The sequence below is a fragment of the Mustelus asterias genome, chromosome 21 (assembly GCF_964213995.1).
Source record: "Mustelus asterias chromosome 21, sMusAst1.hap1.1, whole genome shotgun sequence".
Taxonomy (NCBI): Eukaryota; Metazoa; Chordata; class Chondrichthyes; order Carcharhiniformes; family Triakidae; genus Mustelus; species Mustelus asterias.
This window is the reverse complement of record NC_135821.1, coordinates 7,729,075-7,757,011: the sequence shown is the minus strand read 5'-3', so window position 1 is coordinate 7,757,011 and position 27,937 is coordinate 7,729,075. Positions and strand designations below refer to the sequence as shown.

The window sequence follows — 27,937 nt, the reverse complement described above, 5'->3', positions numbered from 1 at the left end:
TGGGTTTGGTGCACTGGGTGAATCCAGCGAGAGTTTGTAGAGGGGGACACGGGGTGGTGGGGGGAAGAATCAGGACGAGGGCAGGGGGTGAGCCTGGACAAGGTGGTGAGGGAACATACGCCTGGCACAGGGACTGGCGCAGTGACCGAAGAAGCAGAGCCAAGCGCAAGGACTGACCCAGGGACCGGTATGGAAAGCAGGACAGTGACTGATAGGTTGGTCTGAAGATTGGTGCAGAATGCAGCTGTTAACACAAAAGTCCTCTGCAACTAAGAATATTCTTACAGCAGCAAGTCGGAGCTCACTGAGAGATTATAAATATTGTGCCAGAATGTCTGAACTTCAGGGGAAAAAATACTGATTTAAGTCTTAAAAGTGTTTGACTTACAAGAAGAAAGTGTCCTTAAAGGATTGCCGCATGCAACTGAGTATATATTTTGTATTTCCTGGAAGTGGCCGTAACAAAGTTCTGCAACCCACAGCTATCATTTATATTTGATTCAGTTGTACTGAGTCCCGAAGACAATTGATGCGACAGCTCAGAAGTCTTAATATGACTATAAGGTGCCTGGAACGTGAACTAAGGCCGAGGTGTACTTTGTCTTGAGGTTTGATCACGTTTCAGGCAGTGCATCTTGTCAAACTGAAAATGAACTGTGTCCCCTGGAAAGGCGATAAGTTGAAACTGGACTCTGATGCTCAGGCACCTGCTTTGATTTACCACGAGAAACAGAGGAGAGAGCTGTGTGCACTTCATGCCCTCAACAATGTCTTCCAGGATGGGAGAGCATTCACAAGAGACACCCTACAGGAGATTTTTCAGAGGTACCTGAAGCAGAGTGTCGTTGTGCTGGGTTGTCGCATGCATTACACTGCGGAACTGCCGGGTGGCAAGGTGGCTTGAGTAAGGCCACTGTCAGGCGTGGCTCAGTGTGGTCGCATTCGCACACGTTAAAGAGTCAGAAGGTTGTGGATTCAAGTCCCATTCCAGATTGCCGCTCCTGCACAGTTCTGAATGAGCACTGCAGGAGACCCTGTCGTTACAGATGAGATATTGAACCATGCCTCTGTCTGCTCTCTTGGCTGGTGTGAATAATCTGTGGTCACAATTCAGAATAGTACAGGGAAGTTCTCCCATTAACCACTTTATACTTCAGTGATATTTCATTGTCTACTGAGGTTACCATAAGATATAGGAGCAGAATTAGGCCACTCGGCCCATTGAGTCTGCTCCGCCATTCAATCATGGCTGATATTTTTCTCAGCCCCATTCTCCTGCCTTTTCCCCATAACCTCTGACCCCTTATTAATCAGGAACCTATCTATCTCTGTCTTAAAGATACTCAATGACCTGGCCTCCACAGCCTTCTGTGGCAAAGAGTTCCACAGATTCACCACTCTCTGGCTGAAGAAATTCCTCCTCCTCTCTGTTTTAAAGGATCGTCCCTTTAGCCTGAAATGTGCCCTCTGGTTCTAGATTTTCCTATTGGTGGAAACATCCTCTCCACGTCCACTCTATCCAGGCCTCGCCGTATCCTGTAAGTTTCAGTAAGATCCCCCCGACAAGTCTTTCTCTCTGCGCGAGTTCACACAGATGTTCCTAATGACGTAGTGTCCAAAGTGAATCAGACGCTATTCTGTTTGGTCCTTTGTGTCTGTGCTGTCACCTTTTTAACTGGCTTTAACGAGTCAAACCTCCGTTTTTCTCAATGCTTTTATACTCTTGAGATCTGTGTTTATTTCCTTTTTAAATGATCTCACTAGCTTTCTTTTAATAACCAGTAGCAGTAATCCCTTGTTCGAATAATGTGAAGAAATGATTCTGTGCCTCCTTGTTGCTGATTCATCACCACAACAATCATATTTTGCCTTAAACATTAAACATCCTACGTGCCTCAGAAGAATAACTAGAAAAAATTCTCTCCACTCTCCTCCATTCTCCCTCTCACTATCTCCCACCTCCTCACCCCACTCTCTGCCCTCCTCCATCCATCCATCCCACCCTCTCTGCTGCCATCCATCACTCCCCCCTCACCCTTTGCCCTCCGCCAGCCCTCCCTCCCTGCCCCCCTCCACCCCTCCCTCCCGCCCTGCCCCCCTCCACCCCTCCCTCCCGCCCTGCCCCCCTCCACCCCTCCCTCCCGCCCTGCCCCCCTCCACCCCTCCCTCCCGCCCTGCCCCCCTCCACCCCTCCCTCCCGCCCTGCCCCCCTCCACCCCTCCCTCCCGCCCTGCCCCCCTCCACCCCTCCCTCCCGCCCTGCCCCCCTCCACCCCTCCCTCCCGCCCTGCCCCCCTCCACCCCTCCCTCCCGCCCTGCCCCCCTCCACCGCTCCCTCCCGCCCTGCCCCCCTCCACCCCTCCCTCCCGCCCTGCCCCCCTCCACCTCTCCCTCCCGCCCTGCCCGCCTCCACCCCTCCCTCCCGCACTGCCCCTCTCCACCCCTCCCTCCCGCCCTGCTCCCCTCCACCCCTCCCGCCCGCCCTGCCCCCCCTCCACCCCTCCCGCCCGCCCTGCCCCCCTCCACCCCTCCCGCCTGCCCTGCCCCCCTCCACCCCTCCCGCCCGCCCAGCCCCCACCTCCACCCCTCCCGCCCGCCCTGCCCCCCTCTCCACCCCTCCCGCCCGCCCTGCCCCCCTCTCCACCCCTCCCGCCCGCCCTGCCCCCCTCTCCACCCCTCCTGCCCGCCCTGCCCCCCTCCACCCCTCCCTGTCCCCCTCCACCCCTCCCGCCCGCCCTGCCCCCCTCTCCACCCCTCCCGCCCGCCCTGCCCCCCTCTCCACCCCTCCCGCCCGCCCTGCCCCCCTCTCCACCCCTCCACCCCTCCCTGCCCCCCTCCACACCTCCTGCCTGCTCTACCCCCCTCCATCCCTCCCGCCCGCCTTGCCCCCCTCCACCCCTCCCGCCCGCCCTGCCCCCCTCCACCCCTCCCGCCTGCCCTGCCCCCCTCCACCCCTCCCGCCCGCCCAGCCCCCACCTCCACCCCTCCCGCCCGCCCTGCCCCCCTCTCCACCCCTCCCGCCCGCCCTGCCCCCCTCTCCACCCCTCCCGCCTGCCCTGCCCCCCTCTCCACCCCTCCTGCCCGCCCTGCCCCCCTCCACCCCTCCCTGTCCCCCTCCACCCCTCCCGCCCGCCCTGCCCCCCTCTCCACCCCTCCCGCCCGCCCTGCCCCCCTCTCCACCCCTCCCGCCCGCCCTGCCCCCCTCTCCACCCCTCCACCCCTCCCTGCCCCCCTCCACACCTCCTGCCTGCTCTACCCCCCTCCATCCCTCCCGCCCGCCTTGCCCCCCTCCACCCCTCCCGCCCGCCCTGCCCCCCTCCACCCCTCCCGCCCGCCCTGCCCCCCTCCACCCCTCCCGCCCGCCCTCCCGCCCGGCCCCCCTCCCGCCCGCCCTCCCGCCCGGCCCCCCTCCACCCCTTCCACCCGCCCTGCCCCCCTCCACCCCTCCCTGCCCCCCTCCACCCCTCCCTGCCCCCCTCCACCCCTCCCTGCCCCCCTCCACCCCTCCCTGCCCCCCTCCACCCCTCCCTCCCGCCCGGCCCCCCTCCACCCCTCCCTCCCGCCCGGCCCCCCTCCACCCCTCCCTCCCGCCCGGCCCCCCTCCACCCCTCCCTCCCGCCCGGCCCCCCTCCACCCCTCCCTCCCGCCCGGCCCCCCTCCACCCCTCCCTCCCGCCCTGCCCCCCTCCCGCCCGCCCTGCCCCTCCACCCCTCCCGCCCGCCCTGCCCCTCCCCCCCTCCCCTCCCGCCCTGCCCCCCTCCACCCCTCCCGCCCGCCCTGCCGCTCCACCCCTCCCGCCCGCCCTGCCGCCCTCCACCCCTCCCGCCCGCCCTGCCCCCCTCCACCCCTCCCGCCCGCCCTGCCCCCCTCCACCCCTCCCGCCCGCCCTGCCCCCCCTGCCCCCCTCCACCCCTCCCGCCCGCCCTGCCCCCCTCCACCCCACCCGCCCGTCCTGCCCCCTCCCGCCCGCCCTGCCCCCTCCCGCCCGCCCTGCCCCCTCCCGCCCGCCCTGCCGCCCTCCACCCCTCCCGCCCTGCCGCCCTCCACCCCTCCCGCCCTGCCGCCCTCCACCCCTCCCGCCCTGCCGCCCTCCACCCCTCCTGCCCTGCCCCCCTCCACCCCTCCCGCCCGCCCTGCCCCCCTCCACCCCTCCCGCCCGCCCTGCCCCCCCTGCCCCCCTCCACCCCTCCCGCCCGCCCTGCCCCCCTCCACCCCACCCGCCCGTCCTGCCCCCTCCCGCCCACCCTGCCCCCTCCCGCCCACCCTGCCCCCTCCCGCCCGCCCTGCCCCCCTCCCGCCCCGCCCTCCACCCCTCCCGCCCTGCCGCCCTCCACCCCTCCCGCCCTGCCCCCCTCCACCCCTCCCGCCCGCCCTGCCCCCCCTCCGCCCGCCCTGCCCCCCCTCCACCCTGCCTGCCCCCCCTCCAACCCACCCCCCCTCCACCCCGCCCCCCTGCCCTGCCCTGCCCCCCTCCACCCCTTCCACCCGCCCTGCCCCCCTCCACCCCTCCCTGCCCCCTTCCACCCCTCCCTCCCACCCTGCCCCCCTCCACCCCTCCCTCCCGCCCTGCCCCCCTCCACCCCTCCCGCCCGCCCTGCCCCCCTCCACCTCTCCCTCCCGCCCTGCCCCCCTCCACCCCTCCCTCCCGCCCTGCCCCCCTCCCGCCCACCCTGCCCCCCTCCCGCCCACCCTGCCCCCCTCCACCCCTCCCGCCCGCCCTGCCTCCCTCCACCCCTCCCGCCCGCCCTGCCCCTCCACCCCTCCCGCCCGCCCTGCCCCCCTCCACCCCTCCCTCCCGCCCTGCCCCCCTCCATCCCTCCCGCCCTGCCCCCCTCCATCGCTCCCATTTGCCCCCCCTCCATCCCTCCCGCCCTGCCCCCCTCCATCCCTCCCTCTCTCTGTTCACTCGCTGTCTCTTGCTCTCTCTCACACACACATGACCACACACATGACCCACCCACTTACTTCCTTCTCTGTCTTGTCCACTCATGTTGTCCCCACCCTGTGCTGGTATCTCTCTCTTCCATTTTCCTTCACTTGCTTATCTCCAGAAAGTATTTTCAAATATTGATATAGTTTCTGGGTTCAGCCACTGACTCTGGTCGGGATTGCCACAGCTTCACAGCCGTCTGTTTCAAAAACATTTCTTTCTCCCCTCTGTCCTCAATCTTTCTTTCTCTCTTGTATCTATGTTCCTACTTTCCTCATTCAATGCACCACTTTAAACCAAGATTAAATCGTAGGTGGCACAGTGGTTAGCGCTGCCGCCTCACAGCGCCAGGGACCCGGATTCAATTCCAGCCTCGGGTCACTGTCTGTGTGGAGTTTGCACGTTCTCACCGTGTCTGCGTGGGTCTCCTTCGGGTGCTCCGGTTTCCATCCACACTCCAAAGATGTGTGGGTTAGGTGGATTGGTCATGCTAAATTGCCCCTTAGTGTCTGGGGGACTAGCAGGATAAATATGTGGGGTTACGGGGGATATTGCCTGGGTGGGATTGTTGTCGGTGCAGACTCGATGGGCCAAATGGCCTCCTTCTGCACTGTAGGGATTCTGTGATTCTATGATTTACCACCTCACACTTACTGACATTGAATTCCACCTGCCCTTGTTTGCCCATTCCACCCTTGCATTCAATATCTCCTTGAAGCCTCCACTGAACCTCAGAGTTGCTGACTCTGTGTTTTCCATTTTAGTGTCTGCAGATTTGGACACTGTCCCCACGAACCGTGTCCCAATCCTCATCTAACATTGTGAACAGGAGCTGTCCAGAACAGAACCCACTCCCAGTCACTTCCAGAAACTGCCCTTAACCACCGACCCTGCTTCCTCTCCTCTAACCGGTTTTAAGTCCAATTCTCCTAACTCCCCAACTGTCACCTTCATGCAGTGACCTGGTGTGGTGTCTTGTCAAAGGCTTTCTGTAATTCCATGTACACCGCCTCCGCTGCATTTCCCGATCTACCGCAACAATTACCTCCTTAAGGAACACCTATCAGACTCTCAGCGCAGAATCGTACTTCCTGAAATCCCTGATTGTATCTTCCACCGAAACATTCGGTATCTTTTCATTCAGATGCCCGAATTCTCCCTGACACACATTAACCCGACTGACTTTGTTCCGCGGGTTATAGAATCATAGAATGTACGGCACGGAGACAGGCCCTTCGGCCCATACTGGTCCATGCTAACCAAAACGCCTGTCTAAGCTAACCCCATTTGTCTGCATTTGGCCCATATCCCTCTAAACCTTTCCTATCCATATATCTATCGGTTATCTCTATCTCCCCTTTTGAAAATGTGTGTTGTGTTGACCACTCTACACACCACTACTCTCAATTACTTTTGATTTGATTTGATTTATTATTGTCACATGTATTAGTATACAGTGAAAAGTATTGTTTCTTGCGCGCTACACAGACAAAGCATACCGTTCATAGAGAAGGGAAGGAGAGAGTGCAGAATGTAGTGTTACAGTCATAGCTAGGGTGCAGAGAAAGATCAACTTAATGTACGGTCAGTCCATTCAAAAGCCTGACAGCAGCAGGGAAGAAGCTGTTCTTGTGTCGGTCGGTGCGTGTCCTCAGACTTTTGTATCTTTTTCCCGACAGAAGAAGGTGGGAGAGAGAATGTCCGGGGTGCGTGGGGTCATTAATTATGTGGCTGCTTTGCTGAGGCAGCGGGAAGTGTAGACAGAGTCAATGGATGGGAGGCTGGTTTGCGTGATGGATTGGGCTACGTTCATGACCTTTTGTAGTTTAATTTAGCTGTAGAATAACATCTCCGTGGCTTCTTGTGAGTGTAACTCATCCCTCCTGGGTAGATTTGCGTGTACTTTACTCCGCATCCCACCCTTGCTGTGTCTGACCTGGGGCCGCTGGACACACGAGTGTTCCATCTCTTCCCAATGCAGACTATGATGAGTGCAGACATGAAACGCTGTGGGGGAAATTAAAACAAACAATTATATCGCTGAAAGGAAAGGCTGTTGCCATGGTGACAACAGCGTAATGTGAAGCAGGAAGAAGTGAAAGGTCCTTATCAGTGTTTGCATAATTCTATCCAGGATCCAAAACCTGGCCCAGTCATTGACCCTACTTGTCAAAGGAACCCTGGAGTCTGGGGTGTATTGAAATAAGAATTTGCCTGCAGTTATAGTACAGTATGTTTGGAATATACAGTGTGCACAGTACATTGTGACCCTGCAGCACTGGCTCGCCTTGCGACAGGGAGTGGTGTAAACATTCTGCAGTTGCTGATTGAGCTGGCAACACGGGGTCTAAGCAAGGCCTTCATCCATTATTTGCTCTAGTATCTGATAAAGACATGGTTTTAAAGGTATGCAATGCGCATATTAGAGCTGTGCCCTTGCACCTGAGTGTGATAGTATCCCGAATGATTGTCACGATGTGGAGATGCCGGCGTTGGACTGGGGTGAACACAGTAAGAAGTCTCACAACAGCAGGTTAATGTCCAACAGGTTTATCTGGCATCACGAGCTTTCGGAGCGCCGCTCCTCCCTCAGGTGGGCGATGAAGGTCGCCCGATGAAGGAACAGCGCTCCGAAAGCTCGTGATTCCAAATAAACCTGTTGGACATTAGCCTGGATGTTGTGAGACTTCTTAGTGTGCCCAATGATTGTAATCGGACAGTTAACGTAAAGCAGGACACCGGGATATTAAAATCATGAAGGAAAGTGAAGCAAGTGCAACTTGTATTTTGAAGAAGCTGGAAGATACGGGGCTTCCGTTTTCCTCTCCAAGTGTCTCCAGTGTTTTGCGAGCAGTGAACTGATTTGCCTTGCAGTTACGGATTGGTGGCTTTGATAGCCGTCTTTCCCCACAGAAACATGCCGCAAGCAGCGATGAGGCAAAGGGCCAGCTTATCTGGCGTTGTTAGCTGAGGGAGGAGTGTTGGCCTGGGACACCAGTGCAATGGTGCCATTGGGGCAGGAGACAGTGCCTCGGTTCAATATCTTATCCAAAGGGACAGTATAATTCCGTCCTAGATTCTGGACTCGTGCACTGCCTTGAATTTGGTGCTAGGGTGTTCTGGTGTGGGATTTCAAAGATGATTTGATTTATTATTGTCACATGTATTAGTATACAGTGAAAAATATTGTTTCTTGCGCGCTATACAGACAAAGCATACCGTTCATAGAGAAGGAAAGGAGAGAGTGCAGAATGTAGTGTTACTGTCATAGCTAGGGTGTAGAGAAAGATCAACTTAATGCGAGGTAGGTCCATTCAAAAGTCTGATGGCAGCAGGGAAGAAGCTGTTCTTGAGTCGGTTGGTACGTGTCCTCAGACTTTTGTATCTTTTTCCCGACGGAAGAAAGTGGAAGAGAGAATGTCCGGGGTGCGTGGGGTCCTTAATTATGCCGGCTGCTTCGCCGAGGCAGCGGGAAATGTAGACAGAGTCAATGGATGGGAGGCTGGTTTGCGTGATGGACTGGGCTACATTCAAAAAGATAAAAGTTTATTTATTAGTCACAAGTTGGCTTACAGTCACACTACAATGAAGTTACTGTGAAAATCCCCTAGTCGCCACACTCCGGCGCCTGTTCGGGTACACCGAGAGAGAATTTAGCATGGCCAATTCATCTAACCTGCACATCTTTGGATTGTGGAGGGAAACTGGAGCACCCGGAGGAAACCCATGCAGACACGGGGAGAATGTGCAGACTCCACGCAGACAGTGACCCAAGCCGGGAATCGAACCCGGGTTCCTGGCGCTGTGAGGTAGCAGCGCTAACCACTGTGCCCACCCTGCCGCCCACATTCATGATCCTCTGGAGTTTCCTGTGGTCTTGGGCAGAGCAGGAGCTGTACCAAGCTGTGATACATCCGGAAAGAATGCTTTCCGTGGTTTTGTCAACTAAGTCAAAATAATGCGGAATGTGTAGGATCGAAATGTTCAGGTCCCATCTCCCTGGGATGAGCTTGTGTCAGGGAATCCAGCTTCAGTTGACCTCAATACAGAGAGGAGGGAGACTAAGCTCTGAGCTTGGGCAACTTGGGAGGAATGAGAGAGGAGAGGGGGACTGCGCGTTGTATTAATAATAAATGAGAAAAAGAGTGACTGAGGATAGATTGTGAGAACTGTCTGATGCATTTTTAAAACATGGAACGCAGGAAGGCATCACACTGACACACTGGTATCTGTTAACTCCCATAACTTTCAGAGTTACGAAACAAAGAAGCTCATTGTATCTCCATTTGTTGTAAAATCTCAAGATGTTTCCTTCATGCTGAATACCTTAAAACGTTTGATCGCCCAGACGAGGGGAGACACAAGGCACCCACAATCTGATTTGCCATATTGAGATCAACAAGTGGTGACCTGGGTATGAGATTTGTCAGTGTGTTTAAAAAAAAAAAGGCGTGTATTTGCAAAGTATGCTTTTCGAAAACTCGAGCCAAACCTCGGGGGTGTAAGAAGCTTATTTTAAAATGTGTGCGAGATAGAATCAATGTTTAAACTTTTAACAGTGTAATGACTGTACCTCACCAATTCTCTCCCCCCCCCCCCCCCCCCCCCCCCCCCCGCCCCTTCGATGCATTTCGTGTGAGAGTCTCCAAGAATCTAATATTCAGCAGGGAAAGAAACAACAGCTGTACTTTTTTTTTTTAAGGGGGATTGGGATGATCTTTCCGGGAACAGGGCGTGTGTTTTGTGCTGCTTCAAGATATCGCAAAACACTTGCCTTAAAAAAAAAAGCGCCGACCTTCCATTCCTACTTCGGTATGAAGAGAGGAGAGTGGTACATTGATAGTTAGCAGACTGAGGGTCCCCAAAGACAAAACACTTCAATCGATGCCTTCCTTAAGTGGCGCATCAGCACATTATTTAGTTGAACCAAGATCACAACTGTTCCCCTGGGCAGAATCACCAATAATGTTTAATACTCCACCACTGTAGTGACTGCACTTGTAACAAAGATATGATCTTTACTTTAACCTCAAGAGCATTTTTAAAACTGAGTCTTAATAGTGAGTGCTATAAAAGTGGTGTATTTAAACTCTATTAATAGTTGTGGGTTATCTTTTAGCTTGCCTGTTTTTAAGTCCCATAGTTAAAGATGTTGGCTCAGCGATTGCAATCTTGACTCAGTCAGGAGCTGCTTATTTTGCACCAACTCCAGCGACTTCAGCACAGACACTGCGCGTTGAGGGAGTGCTGCACTGTCAGAGGTGCCAGCTTCTGGATGAGACTTTAAACCAAAGGCCCAACTGACCCCTCAGGTGGAAGTAAAAAATCCCGTGTGATCAGTCAGAGAAGAGGGCGTCCTGGTAATATTTATCTTTCGACCAAAATCCAAATGATCTGGTCACTGGTATGGCACAGTGGTTAGCACTGCTGCCTCACAGCGCCAGGGACCCGGGTTCAATTCCCACCTTGGGTGACTGTCTGTGTAGAGTTTGCACATTCTCCCTATGTCTGCGTGGGTTTCCTCCCACAACCTGAAGATGTGCGGGTTAGGTTGATTGGCCATGCTAATTTGCCCCTTAATGTCAGGGGGATTAGTAGGGTAAATACGCGAGTTGCGTGGAATAGGGGCTGGGTGGAATTGTTCTCAGTGCAGGCTCGATGGGCCGAATGGCTTCCTTCTGTACTGTAGGAATTCTGTGATGATCACAGGGTTTCCGGGAGCTTGCTGTGTGTAAATTGGCTCCTGAGTTTCATATGACACAACAGTGATTGTACATCATTGGCTGGAACATGTTGAGGTTGTGAAAAGTTCGGGAGAAATGCAGACCTTTCATTCTTGTTGGGTTTCTTGTGTTTTAGCAATGTTAAAACAAAGTTGATTTTCTTTGAACTTGCTGCACTTTTCCGGGTCCATTTCACTTCCCTCCAATGATTTTGTTTCCTTTCTCAAACATAAAAAAAATTCCTGTAAAAACCCAGAATTTGAAACTGATGACAAAAACTGAATTTCAAAATCTTTAACCCTGTTTCCAATCTCTCTTCCATTGCACATTCCTGTCAAACTCCTCCAATGCATTTGTTCTTCAAAGTTATAATCGCCTGGATTTATTAGACTTGTCTTCAAAAAGGGGCGGCACGGTGGCACAGTGGTTAGCGCTGCTGTCTCACAGCGCCAGGGACCCGGGTTTGATTCCAGCCTTGGGTCACTGTGTGTGTGAAGTTTGCACGTTCTCCCCGTGTCTGCATGGGTTTCCTCCGGGTGCTCCGGTTTCCTCCCACAATCCAAAGATGTGCGGGTTAGGTTGATTGGCCATGCTAAATTGCCCCTTAGTGTCAGGGGAATTAGCAGGGTAACTATGAGGGGTTACGGAAATAGGGCCTGGATAGGATTGTGGTCGGCGCCGACCCGATGGGCCGAATGGCCTCCTTCTGCAATGTAGGGATTCTATGAAAAAAAATTGAAAAGATTGACTTCCCCGACTTGGAAATATATCGGCTGTTCCTTCACTGTTGCTGGGTCAACATCTTGGAACTCCCTCCCTCACAGCACTGTGGGTGTACCTACACCTTAGCGACTGCAGAGTTCCACTGGACTTGCGGATAGCGATGAACATTGTCGGACAATACAGCAGGATATAGATAGGCTGGAAAATTGAGCGGAGAAATGGCAGATGGAATTTAATCCAGATAAATGCGAAGTGATGCATTTTGGAAGAACTAATGTAGGGGGGAGTTATACAATAAATGGCAGAGCCATCAAGAGTATAGAAACACAGAGGGACCTAGGTGTGCAAGTCCACAAATCCCTGAAGGTGGCAGCACACGTGGAGAAGGCGGTGAAGAAGGCATATGGTATGCTTGCCTTTATAGGATGGGGTATAGAGTATAAAAGCTGGAGTCTGATGATGCAGCTGTATAGAACGCTGGTTAGGCCACATTTGGAGTACTGCGTCCAGTTCTGGTCGCCGCACTACCAAAAGGACGTGGAGGCTTTAAAGAGAGTGCAGAGAAGGTTTACCAGGATGTTGCCTGGTATGGAGAGTCTTAGCTATGAGGAGAGATTGGGTAAACTGGGCTTGTTCTCCCTGGACAGATGGAGAATGAGGGGAGACCTAATAGAGGTGTACAAAATTATGAAGGGTATAGATAGGGTGAACAGTGGGAAGCTTTTTCCCAGGTCGGAGGTGACGATCACGAGGGGTCACGGGCTCAAGGTGAGAGGGGCGAGGTATAACTCAGATATCAGAGGGATGTTTTTTACACAGAGGGTGGTGGGGGTCTGGAATGCGCTGCCAAGTAGGGTGGTGGAGGCAGACACGCTGGCATCATTGAAGACTTACCTGGATAGTCACATGAGCAGTCTGGGAATGGAGGGATACAAACGAATGGTCTAGTTGGACCAGTGAGCGGCACAGGCTTGGAGGGCCGAAGGGCCTGTTTCCTGTGCTGTACTGTTCTTTGTTCAAGAAGGCAGCTCACCACCACCTTCTTGTGGGTAATTTAGGATGGGCAGGTAAATGCTGGCTTAGCCAATGACACCCACATCCTATGAAAGAATGGAAATGTAAACCATGAACTAACCTTTAGGTTAAGCCCACGTGTTCTCCCTACAGTTCGCCTTGACCCCATTTTCACCATTGCACCTTACATCACAGTTTCCATTTCCCATGCCTATTTTTTGAGTTTCCCCCCCTGAGTGAACCTTAATGCTGGGGACTGGCCAATATAGTGCTCTGAACTAGAATGTGTGTTAAAACTGTTAAATTTGTGGGACTCTTGCTGTAGGTGAGATTCTAATCTCAGCAGTTAGAATTGGATTTGAGTCCAGGTTCTGGGGGCAAAGTGATCCCAATGTAAGGGTTGCAACACCAGTAGTTACTGGTCTATCACCAGTGATGAATTAACATCTTGCAATCGAGATATGTTATTTCCTTTCGACCATTTCATTCTCCTCCCAAATCAAAGCCATATTTAACAGCAGCTTGTATGCTTATAGCGTCTTTAGCTTAGTTAACTTTCCCCAAGGAACTTCTTGCACATTATAAAACGCAATTTGACACCAGGCCCCATAAGATGATACTCATTGGAATTCAGAAGAATGAGGGGAGATCTTATAGAAACATCTAAGATTATGAAGGGAACAGATAAGATAGAAGCAGGGAGGTTGTTTCCACTGACGGGTGAAACTCGAACTGGGGGGCATGGCCTCAAAACAAGGGGGAGCAGATTTAGGACTGAGTTGAGAAGGAACCTCTTCGCCAAAGGGGCGGCACAGTGGTTAGCACTGCTGCCTCATGGCGCCAGGGACCCGAGTTTGATTCCAGGCTTGGGTCACTGTCTGTGTGGCATCTGCACGTTCTCCCCGTGTCTGCGTGGGTTTCCTCCGGGTGCTCCGGTTTCCTCCCACAGTCCGAAAGACGTGCTGGTTAGGGTGCATTGACCTGAACAGGCGCCGGAGTGTGGCAACTCGGGGAATTTCACAGTAACTTCATTGCAGTGTAAATGTAAGCCTCACTTGTGACTAATAAATAAACTTTACTTTGTGAATCTGTGGAATTCCCTGTCCAGTGAAGCAGTTGAGGCTACCTCGTTGAATGTTTTTAAGGCAAGGATAGATAGATTTTTGAACAGTAAAGGAATTAAGGGTTACGGTGAGCGGGCGGGTAAGTGGAGCTAAGTCCACGAAAAGATCAGCTATGATCTTATTGAATGGTGGAGCAGGCTCGAGGGGCCAGATGGCTACTCCTGCCCCAAGGCTCAGGGCTCCGAAAGCTTGTGTGGCTTTTGTTACCAAATAAACCTGTTGGACTTTAACCTGGTGTTGTTAAACTTCTTACTGTGTTTAACCCAGTCCAACGCCGGCATCTCCACAGGGTGGAGTTAGGCCAGGGGATTGAGTGAGATGCTTTATCTTTGATTTGATTTATTGTCACGTGTTGGGATAGAGTGGAAAATATTGTTTCTTGCGTGCTATACAGACAAAGCATACCATTCATAGAGTGCATACGGGAGAAGGAGAGGATGCAGAATGTAGTGTTACAGTTACAGATAGGGTGAAGAGAAAGTTCAGCTTAATATATGATAGGACCATTCAAAAGCAGCAGGGAAGATTCTTTCCTTGAATCTGTTGGTACGTGATTGAAGAAGGTGGAAGAGAGAATGTCCGAGGTGAGTGGGATCCTTAATTATGCCGGCTGCTTTCCCGAGGCAGCGGGAAGTATGGATGGAGTCAATGGGTGGGGGGCTGGTTTGAGTGATGGACTGGGCTTCATTTACAACCCTTTATAGTTTCTTGCGCTCTTGGTCAGAGCAGGAACCATACCAAGCGGTGATATATCCGGAAAGAATGTTTTCTATGGTGCATCTGTAAAAGTTGGTGAGAGTCGTAGCAGACAGGCTGAATTTCCTTAGCCTCCTGAGAAAGTAGAGGCGTTGGTGGGCTTTGTTAACTCAGGATCCTGATTACTGTTACTCTTAAGGACAACCATGAAATGCACCTTCCAGGTTTTGGATAGTGTCCACAGGGACAGTTGGAGCTGTACAATGCTTAGGTGGAATTACCAGTGATTAGCTCTCACTGATGGGGAGTTGGCTTCAAGTGATGAAATCACCCCGAGCAATTTGCACATCAAAGCTTATCAATTCAGCGTGCTGGCTCCAGTCCTGTATTGTTAAATAAACCAAGTGATAGCATAATAATCTCCGCAGCTGTTTAAATTCAATGCACGCGTCACTGAATCATCAGCAGTAGGTACGGGAGTAGCTGTCACAACCCTTCGAATTTACCTCGCCATTTAATAAATTCACAGCTAATCTTCTCACTCAACTCCACCTTCCTGCCTATCCTCAGGATCCTTGATTCCCTTAATATTCAAAAACCTACTGATTCCGCCTTAAATATGACTTGCACAGGAACATAACATTTAGGAACAGAAGTCGGCAAATTCAATCCTTCGAGCCTGCTTCGCCATTCAATCAGATCATGGCTGATCTCTCCCTGGTCTCAAATCCACCTCCCCACCTGTTCCCCATATCCCCTTAACTCGTTCATTATCAGAAATATATCCATCTCCTTCTTGAAACCATTTAATGATTCAGACTCCACCGCGCGATGGGGCAGCGAGTTCCACAAATTCACCACCCTCTGCGAGAAGTAGTTCCTCCTCATCTCAGTTTTAAATCTCCCGCCTCTCAACCTATCCCTGTGGCCTCTTGTTCGAGATTGCCCCACAAGAGGAAACATTTGGTCTACATTTACTTTATCGATCCCTTTTAGTATTTTATATCCCTCGATCAGATCCCCTCTCGTCCTTCTAAACTCCAGCGAGTACAAGCCCAAACTGATTAATCTCTCCTCAACCCTTTCATCCCCGGAATCAATCTGGTGAACCTCCTCTGAACTGCCTCCAATGCCGCCCACATCCTTCCTCAAATAAGGAGACCAAAACTGGACCCAATACTCCAGATGTGGTCTCACCAACACCCTATACAATTGCAACAACACTTCTCTACTTTTTAGTCCATCCCTTTTGCAATAAATGCTGATCTGAGGGTTACCAGCTCTCCGGGTAAACAATTCCAAAGGTTCACAGCCAATCATCATAGAAACCCTACAGTGCAGAAAGAGGCCATTCGGCCCATCGAGTCTGCACCGACCACAATCCCACCCAGGCCCTACCCCCTTATCCCTACATATTTACCCACTAATCCACACAACTCAGGACACTAAGGGGCAATTTTAGCATGGCCAATCAACCTAACCCGCACATCTTTGGACTGTGGGAGGAAACCGGAGCACCGGGAGGAAACCCACGCAGACACGAGGAGAATGTGCAAACTCCACACAGACAGTGACCCAAGCCGGGAATCGAACACAGGCCCCTGGAGCTGTGAAGCAGCAGTGCTAACCACTGTGCTACCGTGCCGCCCTGAAGGAGAGTCTGTTTACCTCAGTGGCGATTCCCATATCCGGAGACTGTGACCCCATTCTGAACTCTCCAACCGGAGGAAGCAGCGTTTCAGGATCTACCCAATCGGATTCTGCAAGCATTGTGTGCCTTTCAACAAGATCACCTCACATTCTGCTAAATCCCGCTGAAGGTCAGCTCATTCTGCCCAAGGAAATCAGCTGTGTGTGGATTATTTTGCTGTATGGGCGGCATGGTGGCACAGTGGTTAGCACTGCTGCCTCACAGCGTCAGGGACCCGGGTTCGATTCCGGCCTCGGGTGACTGTGTGGAGTTTGCACATTCTTCCCATGTCTGCGTGGGTTTAAAATAAAGTTTATTTATTAGTGTCACAAGTAGGCTTACATTAACACTGCAATGAAGTTACTGTGAAAATCCCCTAATCGCCACACTCCGGCACCTGTTCGGGTACACTGAGGGGGAATTTAACATGGCCAATGCACCTAATCAGCACATCTTTCGGACTGTGGGAGGAAACCGGAGCACCCGGAGGAAACCCATGCAGACATGGGAAGAACGTGCAGACTCCGTACAGACAGTGACCCAAGTTGGGAATCAAACCCGGGTCCCTGGCGCTGTGAGGCAACAGTGCTAACCACTGGTTTTTGATCTTTCAAGGTTTGTACTCCGGAGGGTTTCCTCCAAATGCTCTGGTTTCCCCTCTCAGTCCAAAGGTGTGTAGGTTAGGGGGATTGGCCATGCTAAATTGCCCGTTAGTTTCCAAAGATATGTAAGTTAGGTGAATTGGCCATGCTAAATTGCCCCTTAGTGTCAGGGGGACTAGCTAGAGTAAATGCCTGGGGTTATGAGGATAAGGCCTGGATGGGATTGTGGTCAGTGCAGACTCGATGAGCCAAATGGCCTCCTTCTGCACTGTAGGATTACTATGATTCCATTGACCATGTAAGTGCATACCGTTGGGGAGGGGGGGTTACTGGATGACAAATGATGCTGAGTAAATGCAAAATACTGCGGATGCTGGAAATGAAAAATGCTGGAAATACTCAGCAGGTCTGACAGTGTCTGTGGGGAGAGAATAAGCACAGTAAGAAGTCTCACAACACCAGGTTAAAGTCCAACAGGTTTATTTGGTAGCAAAAGCCACACAAGCTTTCGGAGTGCTGCTCCTTCATCAGGTGAGTGGGAGTTGTGTTCACAAACAGGGCATATAAAGTCACAAACTCAATTTACAAGATAATGGTTGGAATGCGAGTCTTTACAGGTAATCAAGTCTTTACAGGTGCAGACAATGTGAGTGGAGAGAGGGTTAAGCACAGGTTAAAGAGATGTCTCCAGCCAGGACAGTTAGTGAGATTTTGCAAGCCCAGGCAAGTCGTGGGAGAGAGAATAGGGCCAATGTTTCCAGTCTGGATTCTCTCTCCACAGGTCCTGTCAGACCAAATGATCTGATTTAATGTTTTCTCGATGTTTAAATCTGTTCCTCTGTCTGCTAGGTTGTCCCCTAATACCATGGTAACACCGCACAAGAAGAGTATGCTGGGAACAGGAAACTACGATGTTAATGTCATCATGGCCGCTCTTCAAACTAAAGGTTACGAGGCTGTTTGGTGGGACAAACGAAGGTACGGACAAACAGACGGCCACAGGCTCGAGCACATAATCTAGGGAGAGGCTTCAGTGCAGCACTCAGCTGAAGGTGCTGCCTTGCCTCTTGGGCAAGATGCTAAACTTACTCCAGTGAATGTCGTTGATGATGTAGGTCCTACAGTGAGAGGTTTCGTCAATCGGGATTGTGAATCTTTGGAATTCTCTATCCTAAAATGATGCGGCACGGTGGCGCGGTGGTTAGCACTGCTGGCTCACGGCGCCAGGGACCCGGGTTCGATTCCCGGCCTCGGGTCACTGTCCGTGTGGAGTCTGCACGTTCTCCCCGTGTCTGCGTGGGTTTCCTCCGGATGCTCTCGTTTCCACCCACAGTCCAAAGATGTGTAGGTTAGGTGGATTGGCCACGCTAAATTGTCCCTTAGTGTCCAAAATATGTGTAGATTAGAGGAATTAGTGGGGTAAATATGTAGGGTTTCGGGGATAGGGCCTGGGTAAGGTGCTCTGTCAGAGAGTCGGTGCAGACTCGATGGGCCGAATGGCCTCCTCCTGATCTGTAGGGATTCTGTGAAAAGAAGGTATTCAGTCATTGAATATATTTAAGACTGAGATCAGTGGATTTTTGATCTTTCAAGGAATTGATGGGATCGGGTGTGAATGTGGAGTTGATGGGAGATCAGCCAGGATTTTACTGAATGGCAGAGCAGGCTTGAGGGGATGTTGTACCCTGTCGCTCACTGCTGCTCACTTTTCTTGTGTTCTTTTGACCTATCGAACTGTTTGAAGGAGAACAGTTTGCCTTGCCAGTGTTTATCCCCACCGGCATCACTGAAACAGCTAACCTGCTCGTTTCTCTCTGCTGTTTGTGGAGAACTTGTTGTGTGATTATTGCCTCCCACATTTCCCTACATTACGACACTCGCTACTTTTCATTAGAGTGCGACAGGACGCCCTAAACAGGTGAAAGACATCACTTTAAGCTATTTTAGTCTTGCTCACTACGAGGGAATGGTGGCGTCCAGTCTTACAACCATTAGCGGAGTATAAGCTATTGTGCTATTTCTTGTATCACAATGCGGGGATCGAACCCGGGTCCCTGGCGCTGTGAGACAGCAGCGCCAACCTCCGGGTTTCCTCCGGGTGCTCCTGATTCATCCCGCAGTGCAAAGATGTGCGGGTTAGGTGGTTTGGCCATGCTAAATTGCCCCTTAGTATCCAAAGCTATGTAGGTTAGATGGGTTAGCGGGGTAAATACATGGGGTGATGGGCACAAGGCCTGGGGTGGGATGCTCTGTTGGAGAGTCAGTGTAGGGTAACAAATTTTTTTTTGCATTTTTAAAAATAATGGAATCACTGTTGTGTTAGTTGGAGGTGGCGTGGGACTTAGAGCAGGTCTGACAACAAACAGAGTCTATTTAAACGGCGCCTCTGCGAACTACAGTAAACATGGCGGAAGCAACAACAGCCTTCTGCTAAGAGTAAGGTGACTTCTCCAAGCTGCAGTGAGTGGCTGATAGTTACTTAATACAAATGATGTCCGTAAAATAAATCCCAGTAACTTACAGCAAGCGAACGGCGTGAGAATTAGCCAGTCATCTCCACCTCAGCCTTGCTTTGTGGTGTCACTATAAGTTGCCCTGAAGTATTTCCGAAAACACAGCCCCTGTGCGTGATGCAAGTCGTACAGGCGTATCAAAAGCCGATACATGTGCAAAGTAAGACTTGCACATCTTATTTTCAGCTCTGACGAAGGATTACCCAGACTCGAAACGTTGGCTCTATTCTCACTCACAACACCAGGTTAAAGTCCAACAGGTTTATTTGGTAGCAAATACCATAAGCTTTCGGAGCGCTGCTCCTTCGTCAGATGGAGTGGAAATCTGCTCTCAAACAGTGCACAGACACAGAAATCAAGTTACAGAATACTGATTAGAATGCGAATCCCTCCAGCCAGCCAGGTCTTAAAGGTACAGATAATGTGGGTGGAGGGAGCATTAAACACAGGTTAAAGAGATGTGTATTGTCTCCAGACAGAACAGCTAGTGAGATTCTGCAAGTCCAGGGGGCAAGCTGTGGGGGTTACTGATAATGTGACATAAATCCAACATCCCGGTTTAGGCCGTCCTCATGTGTGCAGAACTTGGCTATCAGTTTCTGCTCAGCGACTCTGCGCTGTCGTGTGTCGTGAAGGCCGCCTTGGAGAACGCTTACCTGAAGATCCAAGGCTGAATGCCCGTGACTGCTGAAGTGCTCCCCCACGGGAAGAGAACAGTCTTGCCTGATGATTGTCGAGCGGTGTTCATTCATCCGTTGTTGTAGCGTCTGCATGGTTTCCCCAAGACCCTTAAGACCTGGCTGGCTGTAGGGATTCGCATTCTAATCAGTATTCTGTAACTTGATTTCTGTGTCTCTGTGCACTGTTTGAGAGCACATTTCCACTCCATCTGACGAAGGAGCAGCACTCCGAAAGCTTATGGTATTTGCTACCAAATAAACCTGTTGGGACTTTAACCTGGTGTTGTGAGACTTCTTACCGTGTTCACCCCAGTCCAACGCCGGCATCTCCACATCTATTCTCACTCCACAGACGCTGTCAGACCTGCTGAGATTTTCCAGCATTTTTCTGTTTTTGTTTCGGATTCCATCATCCGCGGTATTTCGCGTTTTATCTTATTTCCTTCCCTGCTCTCACTGCAAGGGAAAGGCGCTCACCGGTGGAGTCTTTTATTTGCAAGAATTTTTAATTTGGTTTTATTTACTGTAGCTGCAAGCAACAGAATAAAAAATGGCCCCAGAACTTGTCCAGCTGAATGCGGTTCACAGTTTCAGCGCTACTCCAGTACTCTCGGAATGCAGTGTGGTGTGGCGGAAGCTGTTCGATTTGACCAGGGTATTTTTTTTTGTTTGTAAGAACAGCCAGTCGGTTATGTTGAAAAGCGTCAGGCAAGTGTTACAATGTAGTGTCCACACGATTGTGTAGATGGGGGGGTGAGCTCTTGGATCTTCTGGCTCTGGAAACTTCTTTCTGCTTCTGAATTACGTTCCGCTTGACAAAACGTAAATGTTTATATGTTGTGGCCCTGATGTAACAGCTGATGTAATTCCAATTATTTATGGATCCCTGTGCCCTCATTAGGGCAGGAGCAGCAGCCGTCTCTCAGTTAGACAGGGGCTCATCTTTGCACTGAGAACGATGCGTGCGTCTGTAATGTACCCAGTGTGTCGAGGCGTGCATCAGAACTCTCTGTACATCGACGTGCCGTTTTCGAAGAACGCTGGCCCCTGTTTCCTCTGATGAGGTTCCAGTAGACACGAGCCACCTGCAGTATCCAAGAAACCAATGTGGTTTTTGGGGGGGTGCTCAGGGGAGTGGGTCCCCGGAGTCACTGGCCCACTGCAGGCGTCTTTTACCCAGCGTGCAGTGACGCAGCGATATTTCACCCGACTGGCTGCTCTTCCTGTCTCAGTCCAGGCAGTGAGCGCCGAGCATTCGAGCCAAGTCTCCTCCCACCTCTCACACCCACACACTTTCACATCCCCAGCTGACCCCGTTAAATAGAGAGGCTTAATGCAAAAGCAAAATGCTGGAAATAGAATCATAGAATCCCGACGGTGCAGGAGGAGGCCATTCGGACCATCGAGTCTGCACCACCAACAACAACCGCACCCGGGCCCTATCCCCGTATCCCTACCTATTTACCCTGCTAATCCCCCTGACACTAAGGGGCAATTTAGCACGGCCAATCCACCTAACCCACACATCTCTGGAGGAAACCTATGCAGACACGGGGAGAATGTGCAGACTCCACACAGACAGTGACCCAAGGCCGGGAATCGAACCCGGGTCCCTGGCGCTGTGAGGCAGCAGTGCTGACCCGCTGTGCCACCGTGCCGCCCAAAATAAAAACAGAAGATGCTGGAAGTACTCAAAAATCTGGCAGTATCTTTCGAGAGAGAAACTCGTGATGAAAGGTCATCGACCTGAACCTTGTTCTCTCTTTCTGTCTGCAAACCTCCCCCCCGCCCAAACAAGTGCAGGCACTGAGGTCAATTGCAGAACCCTGACTGTCGCCTGAGTTGAAGACAGTTCACTGTGCACACACTCGGAATTGGATCTCCTGGCCTGTGTGGATCAGGAGCAGCTTTTGTGTGTCATGGCACCGCTCTGCACAGCTGAATCCTTCCATCAACTCGGGCTGGATGTCAAACGCTGAAATGTTTTGCTTTGTGCACCAACTGGTGTGAATTCCTATCCAAAGTGCTTTTATTTTCAAAGTTTAGTTCGCCGTTTCAACCCAAATTACGGGAAGCCAACTGTTGGTAAATTCTTCCATTCCTGTCCTCCTGCTAAGTCTGAGCAAAAGGGCGGCACGGTGGCGCAGTGGTTAGCACTGCTGCCTCACAGCGCTAGGGACCCGGGTTCAATTCCCAACTCGGGTCACTGTCTGTGCAGAATCTGCACTTTCTCCCCGTGTCTGCATGGGTTTCCTCCGGGTGCTCCAGTTTCTTCCCACAGTCCAAAAGACGTGCTGGTTAGGGTGCATTGGTCATGCTAAATTCTCCCTCAGTGTACCCGAACAGACGCCAGAGTGTGGCGACTAGGGGATTTTCACAGTAACTTAATTGCAGTGTTAATGTAAGCCTGCTTGTGACACTAATAAATAAACTTTAAAACTATGTAGAAAGGGACAGTGACACCAGAGAGCCTGGTGTTGATGATCAACAATGGGGGGAATAATTTGCTAAGATTCTTTTGTTATTTATAACAAATAGGAACAAGAGGAGGCCATTCAGCCCCTCCAACTATCTCCTCCATTCAGTTAGATCATGGCTGATCTGTACCCTCACTCCATTTAGCTGCCTTTGCTCTTAAATCCTCGATACTTTTACCAACAGATTCCCATTATGCTTAGCTATGATCATAGGGTGGCATGGTGGCACAATGGTTAGCACTGCTGCTTCACTGCGCCAGGGACCTGGGTTCAATTCCCGGCTTGGGTTGCTGTCTGTGTGGAGTCTGCACGTTCTCCCCGTGTCTGCGTAGGTTTCCTCCGGATGCTCTGGTTTCCTCCCACAGTCCAACAATGTACAAGTTAGGTGGATTGGCCGTGCCAAATTGCCCCTTAGTGTCAGGGGAACTGGCAGAGTAAAGATGTGGGGTTACGGGAATAGGGCCTGGGTGGGACTGTGGTCAGTGCAGACTCGATGGGCCGAATGGCCCCCTGCGCTGTAGTGATTCTAAGATGGTGAATGGTCCCAGAATGGAGCACCTCTCAAACCCGCCTCCTGATCTTACTTTTGCATTTCTTTCAGAGATGTCAATACGATTGCTCTTCCCAATGTGATGGGCTTCATCATGAACATCCCGTCCAGTTTATGTTGGGGTCCGGTGAAGCTCCCCCTCAAACGGCAACACTGGATCGGCGTCCGCGAGGTGGCTGGAACCTACTACAACCTCGACTCGAAGCTGAAACTGCCGGATCCGATTGGTAACGAGGATGAACTCAGGTTAATTGATCACTGCGGTCGATTTCTCCGATCCGAGTTTACTCGCGTACTGTGCGGTGATAGTCATAGTGGTTTACAGCATGGATACGGGCCCTTCGGCCCAACTCGCCCATGCCGCCCTTTTTTTTTTAAACCCCTAAGCTAGTCCCAATTGCCCGCATTTGGGCCATATTCAGATAAAGCTCGGCACAACATCGTGGGCCGAGGGCCCTGTTCTGTGCTGTACTGTTCTATGTTCTATCCCTCTATACCCATCTTACCCATGTAACTGTCTAAATACTTTTTAAAAGGCAAAATTGCACCCGACAGATGTAAGGCAGTGAAAGCTGTGGTGTGTAAAATGTCAGTTAGATGTACCGTGATTTCCCCCCTCTCCTGCGTGCGGACATTGGGTGAGTGCAGAATTGGGCTGGCATGTGACGCCTTCCACTGCCAGATAGCCCCTTGCTAATCTTGCGGCGTTTCTCCTGAATGTGCTGCACTATTTCTTCTTGTTGTTGTTGTTGAATTCCCCACTCAGCAAGTTATCGAGGGGAAGTGTTTCGGGTAAGAGCCCGTACAATGAGTGGCAGCAGATTATATCTGCTAGTTCGTAAAGTTTATTTATTAGTATCACAAGTAGGCATACATTAACACTGCGATGAAGTTACTGTGAAAATCCCCTAGTCGCCACACTCCGGCGCCTGTTCGGGTACACTGAGGGAGAATTTAGCACGGCCAATGCACCCTAACCAGCACGTCTTTCAGACTGTGGGAGGAAACCCCCACGGAGACACGGGGAGAATGTCCACACAGACAGTGACCCAAGCCGGGAATCGAACCTAGATCCCTGGCGCTGGCACACGGGAAAGACCAATCCTTGCGCTAAGGCCCAAGTAAATTCCTTGCTCCGTAATGAAAAATGCTGGAAAAACTCAGCAACACCTGTGGCAAGGGAAGCAGAGCTAACTTTTCCAGGTTGGCGAGTATTTGCGGCCATTTTGTATTTGAACGTTCCGTTGAAGGTTTCCTCTTAACGCCGTGTTGTATATTTCTAATCTTCACACAGAAAGTTTTTGAAACACCAGCTGAGGGGGAAGAACTGTGAGCTTCTCTTGGTTGTTAGCGAAGAGGTTGAAGTTCATCAGAGCTGGAGAACAGATGGCTGACTTGGGGACATCCCAACTGGACTAAGCCTTGCAATCACTACAGCTCCAACTTTGAGGGACAGCAGCAAAACTCTTAAACCACAGCAACTGTTGAAAACTCTATATCAGCGGAAAAGGAATACCTTTTTAATCTCTGCATATCTTTCAAAGACTTGGTGACTAAGTATTCTAAAGGAGAGTTGGTGCTTTTTAAAAAAATATATGAATTACTCAAAGAGCAGGAAATCTGATGAGGGACGAAAAGTGTTTTGTCTTTGTTGTTGCTTAGTGAAGAAAAATGTAAATTATAAATATATATATATATATCAAAATTGGGGTGAACATTATCACAAATGTGGGGTGGCCAGGTACTCTTCAGGTCTGGGGCCGAGACTAAAGAATTTCACACGGGAAACACCAATCCTTGCATTAAGGCCCAACTAAATTCTTTGCTCCCTAATGAAAGATGCTGAGCAAAAACTCAGCAATGTCTGTGACAAGGGAAGCAGAGCTAACTTTTTTAGGTTGGCGATCTCTCGTCCAGGAAGTTGTTGTTCTGACCACCATATCCCGCCGTCCCGCACCTGCTGACATTGTGGCCCTCCCTCTTTCCCAATGGTTTTTAAAGCAGTGATCAACACTCCAACTCATAAAAACATTGGGAAATCAAAAGAAATGTAATGGGGGGGGGGGGGGGTGGAGGGGGGGTTGTGTTGCTCAAGGGGCGATGCCTGTACTGGGTGTAATGTCCGTTTTTTTGGGGAGATTATTCCCCTTCCTGTCCACATGGCGCAGCAGCGCGTGAGATTTAAGAGACCTAGAAGTGACAAATCAAGTTTTGGAATGAGTGTTTTTGGCCACCTGCTTCTCAAAATGGGCCCAAAGGGTTTAAGGGTGGCCGCCGCATTGACAATCTGGTCAAAGGTAGAGAACGTTGTTTGAGGTTGTTCAAATCCTGTAGCTATTAGTTCCTCGCGATGTGTTGTGTGACTCGACAAAGGTTCGTGCTACCTACTGGTGCCAATGGCAGTGTCTGTTCCCTTCAAGCGTCCTGTGGTACTCCCCGTTCGTGACATCCAGGGGTAACTTTTAACGTAACTCGCCAGACTGGAGACTCTGCAGTGCCGGGTGGATCGGCAATCATTCACCCCACCCCAGTCTCTGATTTCAACAGGGAGTGGAATTGGTTGGGGTTTGAAACTGACCCAATCTTATCTGCTCCCTAATTGCGGGAGGGGGGGGTGAGGAGGTGGCGTTGGGTAGAATTCCTGATCGGCCAAACTTGGGGACCAGTTGCAAATGAGATAAAACAAATAATGTGACTGGGTTACAGTAAGCGACAGCACAAATTCTTGGGCAAGCAGGTACTCTTTCTCGGCACCTTAATAATTGGACAATCTGTTGGAAAAGGGCAGGGACTTGTTAGGAGATTCCTAATTCTCCAAATCGTAGAATTTGTTGACTATGTTTCATAAAACTTATTTTTAAAAAAATTATCCAGATGAAGTAAATTTTTATTGAGCCGATTGATTGGACATCCCAGCCACTGGCACAGGGGCTGGAGACGGAGGAAAGCCGCACCCGAGGTTGATTATATCTCTGCTTGTTGGTGGGTGGATAAATCTGATTGCAGCCACAGAATCTACAGTGCAGAAGGAGGCCATTTGGTCCATCGAACCTGCACCGACCCACAATCCCACCCAGGCCCTATCATACCTGGTGACCTTGGTATGGTTCTCAGAGAACCTATGGCTGTCTCAGTCATAGAATCCCTACAGTGCAGAAGGAGGCCATTCGGCCCATCGAGTCTGCACCGATCATAATCCCACCCATATCCCTATCCCTACCACGCCTGCCAGCGTGTTTTGTCATTTAATGTATGGAGTCAGGTCTCACTGGTATTGGAAGGAAAGGACAGAGCAAAATCCCAATGGAATCATTCTTTTCCTTCTCACTGTTCCCTAATTACTGCTGTGAATGTTCCTGGGGTTTTCTCTCTCTCTCTCTGTGTGTTGTGGATCAGGTGGCTGGGCTTGACTTTATATTGAGGGTTCTGGTGAAATTATGCAGTTAATGACTTCCTTGTGTTTCTTGAAATGATAGTATTGTGAGGGAGCCACTTGTGAGGTAACTTAAATCCATCAGCATGGACAAACGGCCAAAGTGTTGGGAACCCTCGGATCTGATTCACTAGTTGTGGAGAGATTACTCGTTGGCATTGTGGTTCCATTCTTAAAAATGCTCCCTCCCCTCCACTTCAGCTGGGCACATGAAGGTGGCATAGTGGTTAGTACTGCTGCCTCACAGCGGCAGGAACCCAGGTTCGATTCCCGGCTTGGGTCACCGTCTGTGAGGAGTTTGCACATTCTCCCCGTGTCCGCGTGGGTTTTCCTCCGGTTTTCCTCCCACAGTCCGAAGATATGCGAGTTGGGTGGATTGACCATGCTAAGTCGCCCCTTAGTGTCAGGGGGATTAGCTAGGGTAAATGCGTGGGGATATGGGGATAGGACCTGGGTGGGATTGTGGTCGGTGCAGACTCGATGGGCCGAATGGCCTCCTTCTGCACTGTAGGGATTCTATGACTGAGACAGCGCTGGGACAAGCTCTCCACGGGGTTGCCATGTTCTCCTTGCTGACTGCACGCCACCACCATTCAGCTACTGGGCCCCAAAATACTCGTCACCGGCTGAAAAAAATGACTAGTTTGTGTCTTTTATAAAGCCTTTCTATTGGTACCCGAGTAGAGGGCAGGATGGTGGGTTTTAATGAGGGAAAGACTTGAATTTACCACCTGTAATGACCTCAGGATTTCCCAAAATACTTTACAGCCAGCAAAATTAGTATCAGGGGGACCAGCAGGGTAAATATGTGGGGTTATGGGGATAGGGCCTGGGTGGGATTGTTGTCGGTGTAGGCTCGATGGGCCAAATGGCCTCCTTCTGCACTGTAGGGATTCTATGAAATACTTCTGAAGTGTAATCACTGTTTTATGGAAAGGATGAGATCGTAAATCAGTGGCCCCCCTCCCTTCATCCATAATTTGCAAAATCGCCTATATTCTCCGCAAATGAAAATTGGAATTAGGTGGGCGGTAGGAATGGGCCGACAGAATTTAAATTGGAAAGAATCTAAACTGACCCCATTTCAGAAAACCTTGGGGTGAGGAAAGGCCCCTCGCTTTAAAGTTCACCGCTTTTCTCAAACATTTAAACAGCTGACTCGCCCACGGTGAGGATTTTGGTTTAATCTTGATCTTGGATACAGAGTGTGATGAGGTCAGCCCACTTGCAGTGAGGCAGTGCAGCTTTGTAACCTGAGTTTCAGAGCCGGGCTGTTACTTGTTTTCCTCTTGCTGTCCCGGGTAAAGCTCCCTGAATTCCCCACTCAGCAGCTGCACCAACCTTTCCAGCGGTTTCATAGAATTATAGAATCCCTAAAGTGCAGAAGGAGGCCATTCAGCCCCTCAAGTCTGCACCTTTTTTTGTAAGTTTGGTTATTATTGTCACAAGTAGGCTTACATTAACACTGCAATGAAGTTACTGTGAAAATCCCCCAGTCGCCACACTCCGGTGCCTGTTCGGGTTAAGAACATAAGAACATAAGAAATAGGAGCAGGAGTAGGCCATCTAGCCCCTCGAGCCTGCCCCGCCATTCAATAAGATCATGGCTGATCTGACGTGGATCAGTACCACTTACCCGCCTGATCCCCATAACTCTTAATTCCCTTACCGATCAGGAATCCATCCATCCGCGCTTTAAACATATTCAGCGAGGTAGCCTCCACCACCTCAGTGGGCAGAGAATTCCAGAGATTCACCACCCTCTGGGAGAAGAAGTTCCTCC

The 27,937-nt window shown here is 51.2% G+C and overlaps 1 protein-coding gene across 2 annotated transcripts; it reads left to right on the top strand.

Moving 5' to 3' along the window:
* Positions 1-78: 78 nt before the first annotated feature.
* josd1 (Josephin domain containing 1) lies at positions 79-27,937 on the top strand. 2 transcript variants are annotated; one of them, XM_078237297.1, is made up of 4 exons: positions 79-825; positions 17,351-17,479; positions 22,773-22,948; positions 24,016-27,937. In XM_078237297.1, the coding sequence occupies exons 1-4, from the start codon at positions 650-652 to the stop codon at positions 24,024-24,026; spliced, it is 492 nt and encodes a 163-aa protein (XP_078093423.1). In that variant the 5' UTR covers positions 79-649; the 3' UTR covers positions 24,027-27,937. The 2 variants fall into 2 exon arrangements, with proteins under 2 accessions (XP_078093423.1, XP_078093422.1); XM_078237296.1 differs by having other exon boundaries at positions 22,773-22,967; positions 24,016-27,934.

Bases quoted from the DNA above. Each gene is read 5' to 3' on its own strand.
- josd1 (XM_078237296.1), top strand. From the start codon at position 650: ATGAACTGTGTCCCCTGGAAAGGCGATAAGTTGAAACTGGACTCTGAT. The intron at 826-17,350 runs GTACCTGAAGCA...TCTGTCTGCTAG, and splicing joins CTACAGGAGATTTTTCAGAG to GTTGTCCCCTAATACCATGG. The intron at 22,968-24,015 runs GTTAATTGATCA...ATCTTCACACAG, and splicing joins GGTAACGAGGATGAACTCAG to AAAGTTTTTGAAACACCAGC.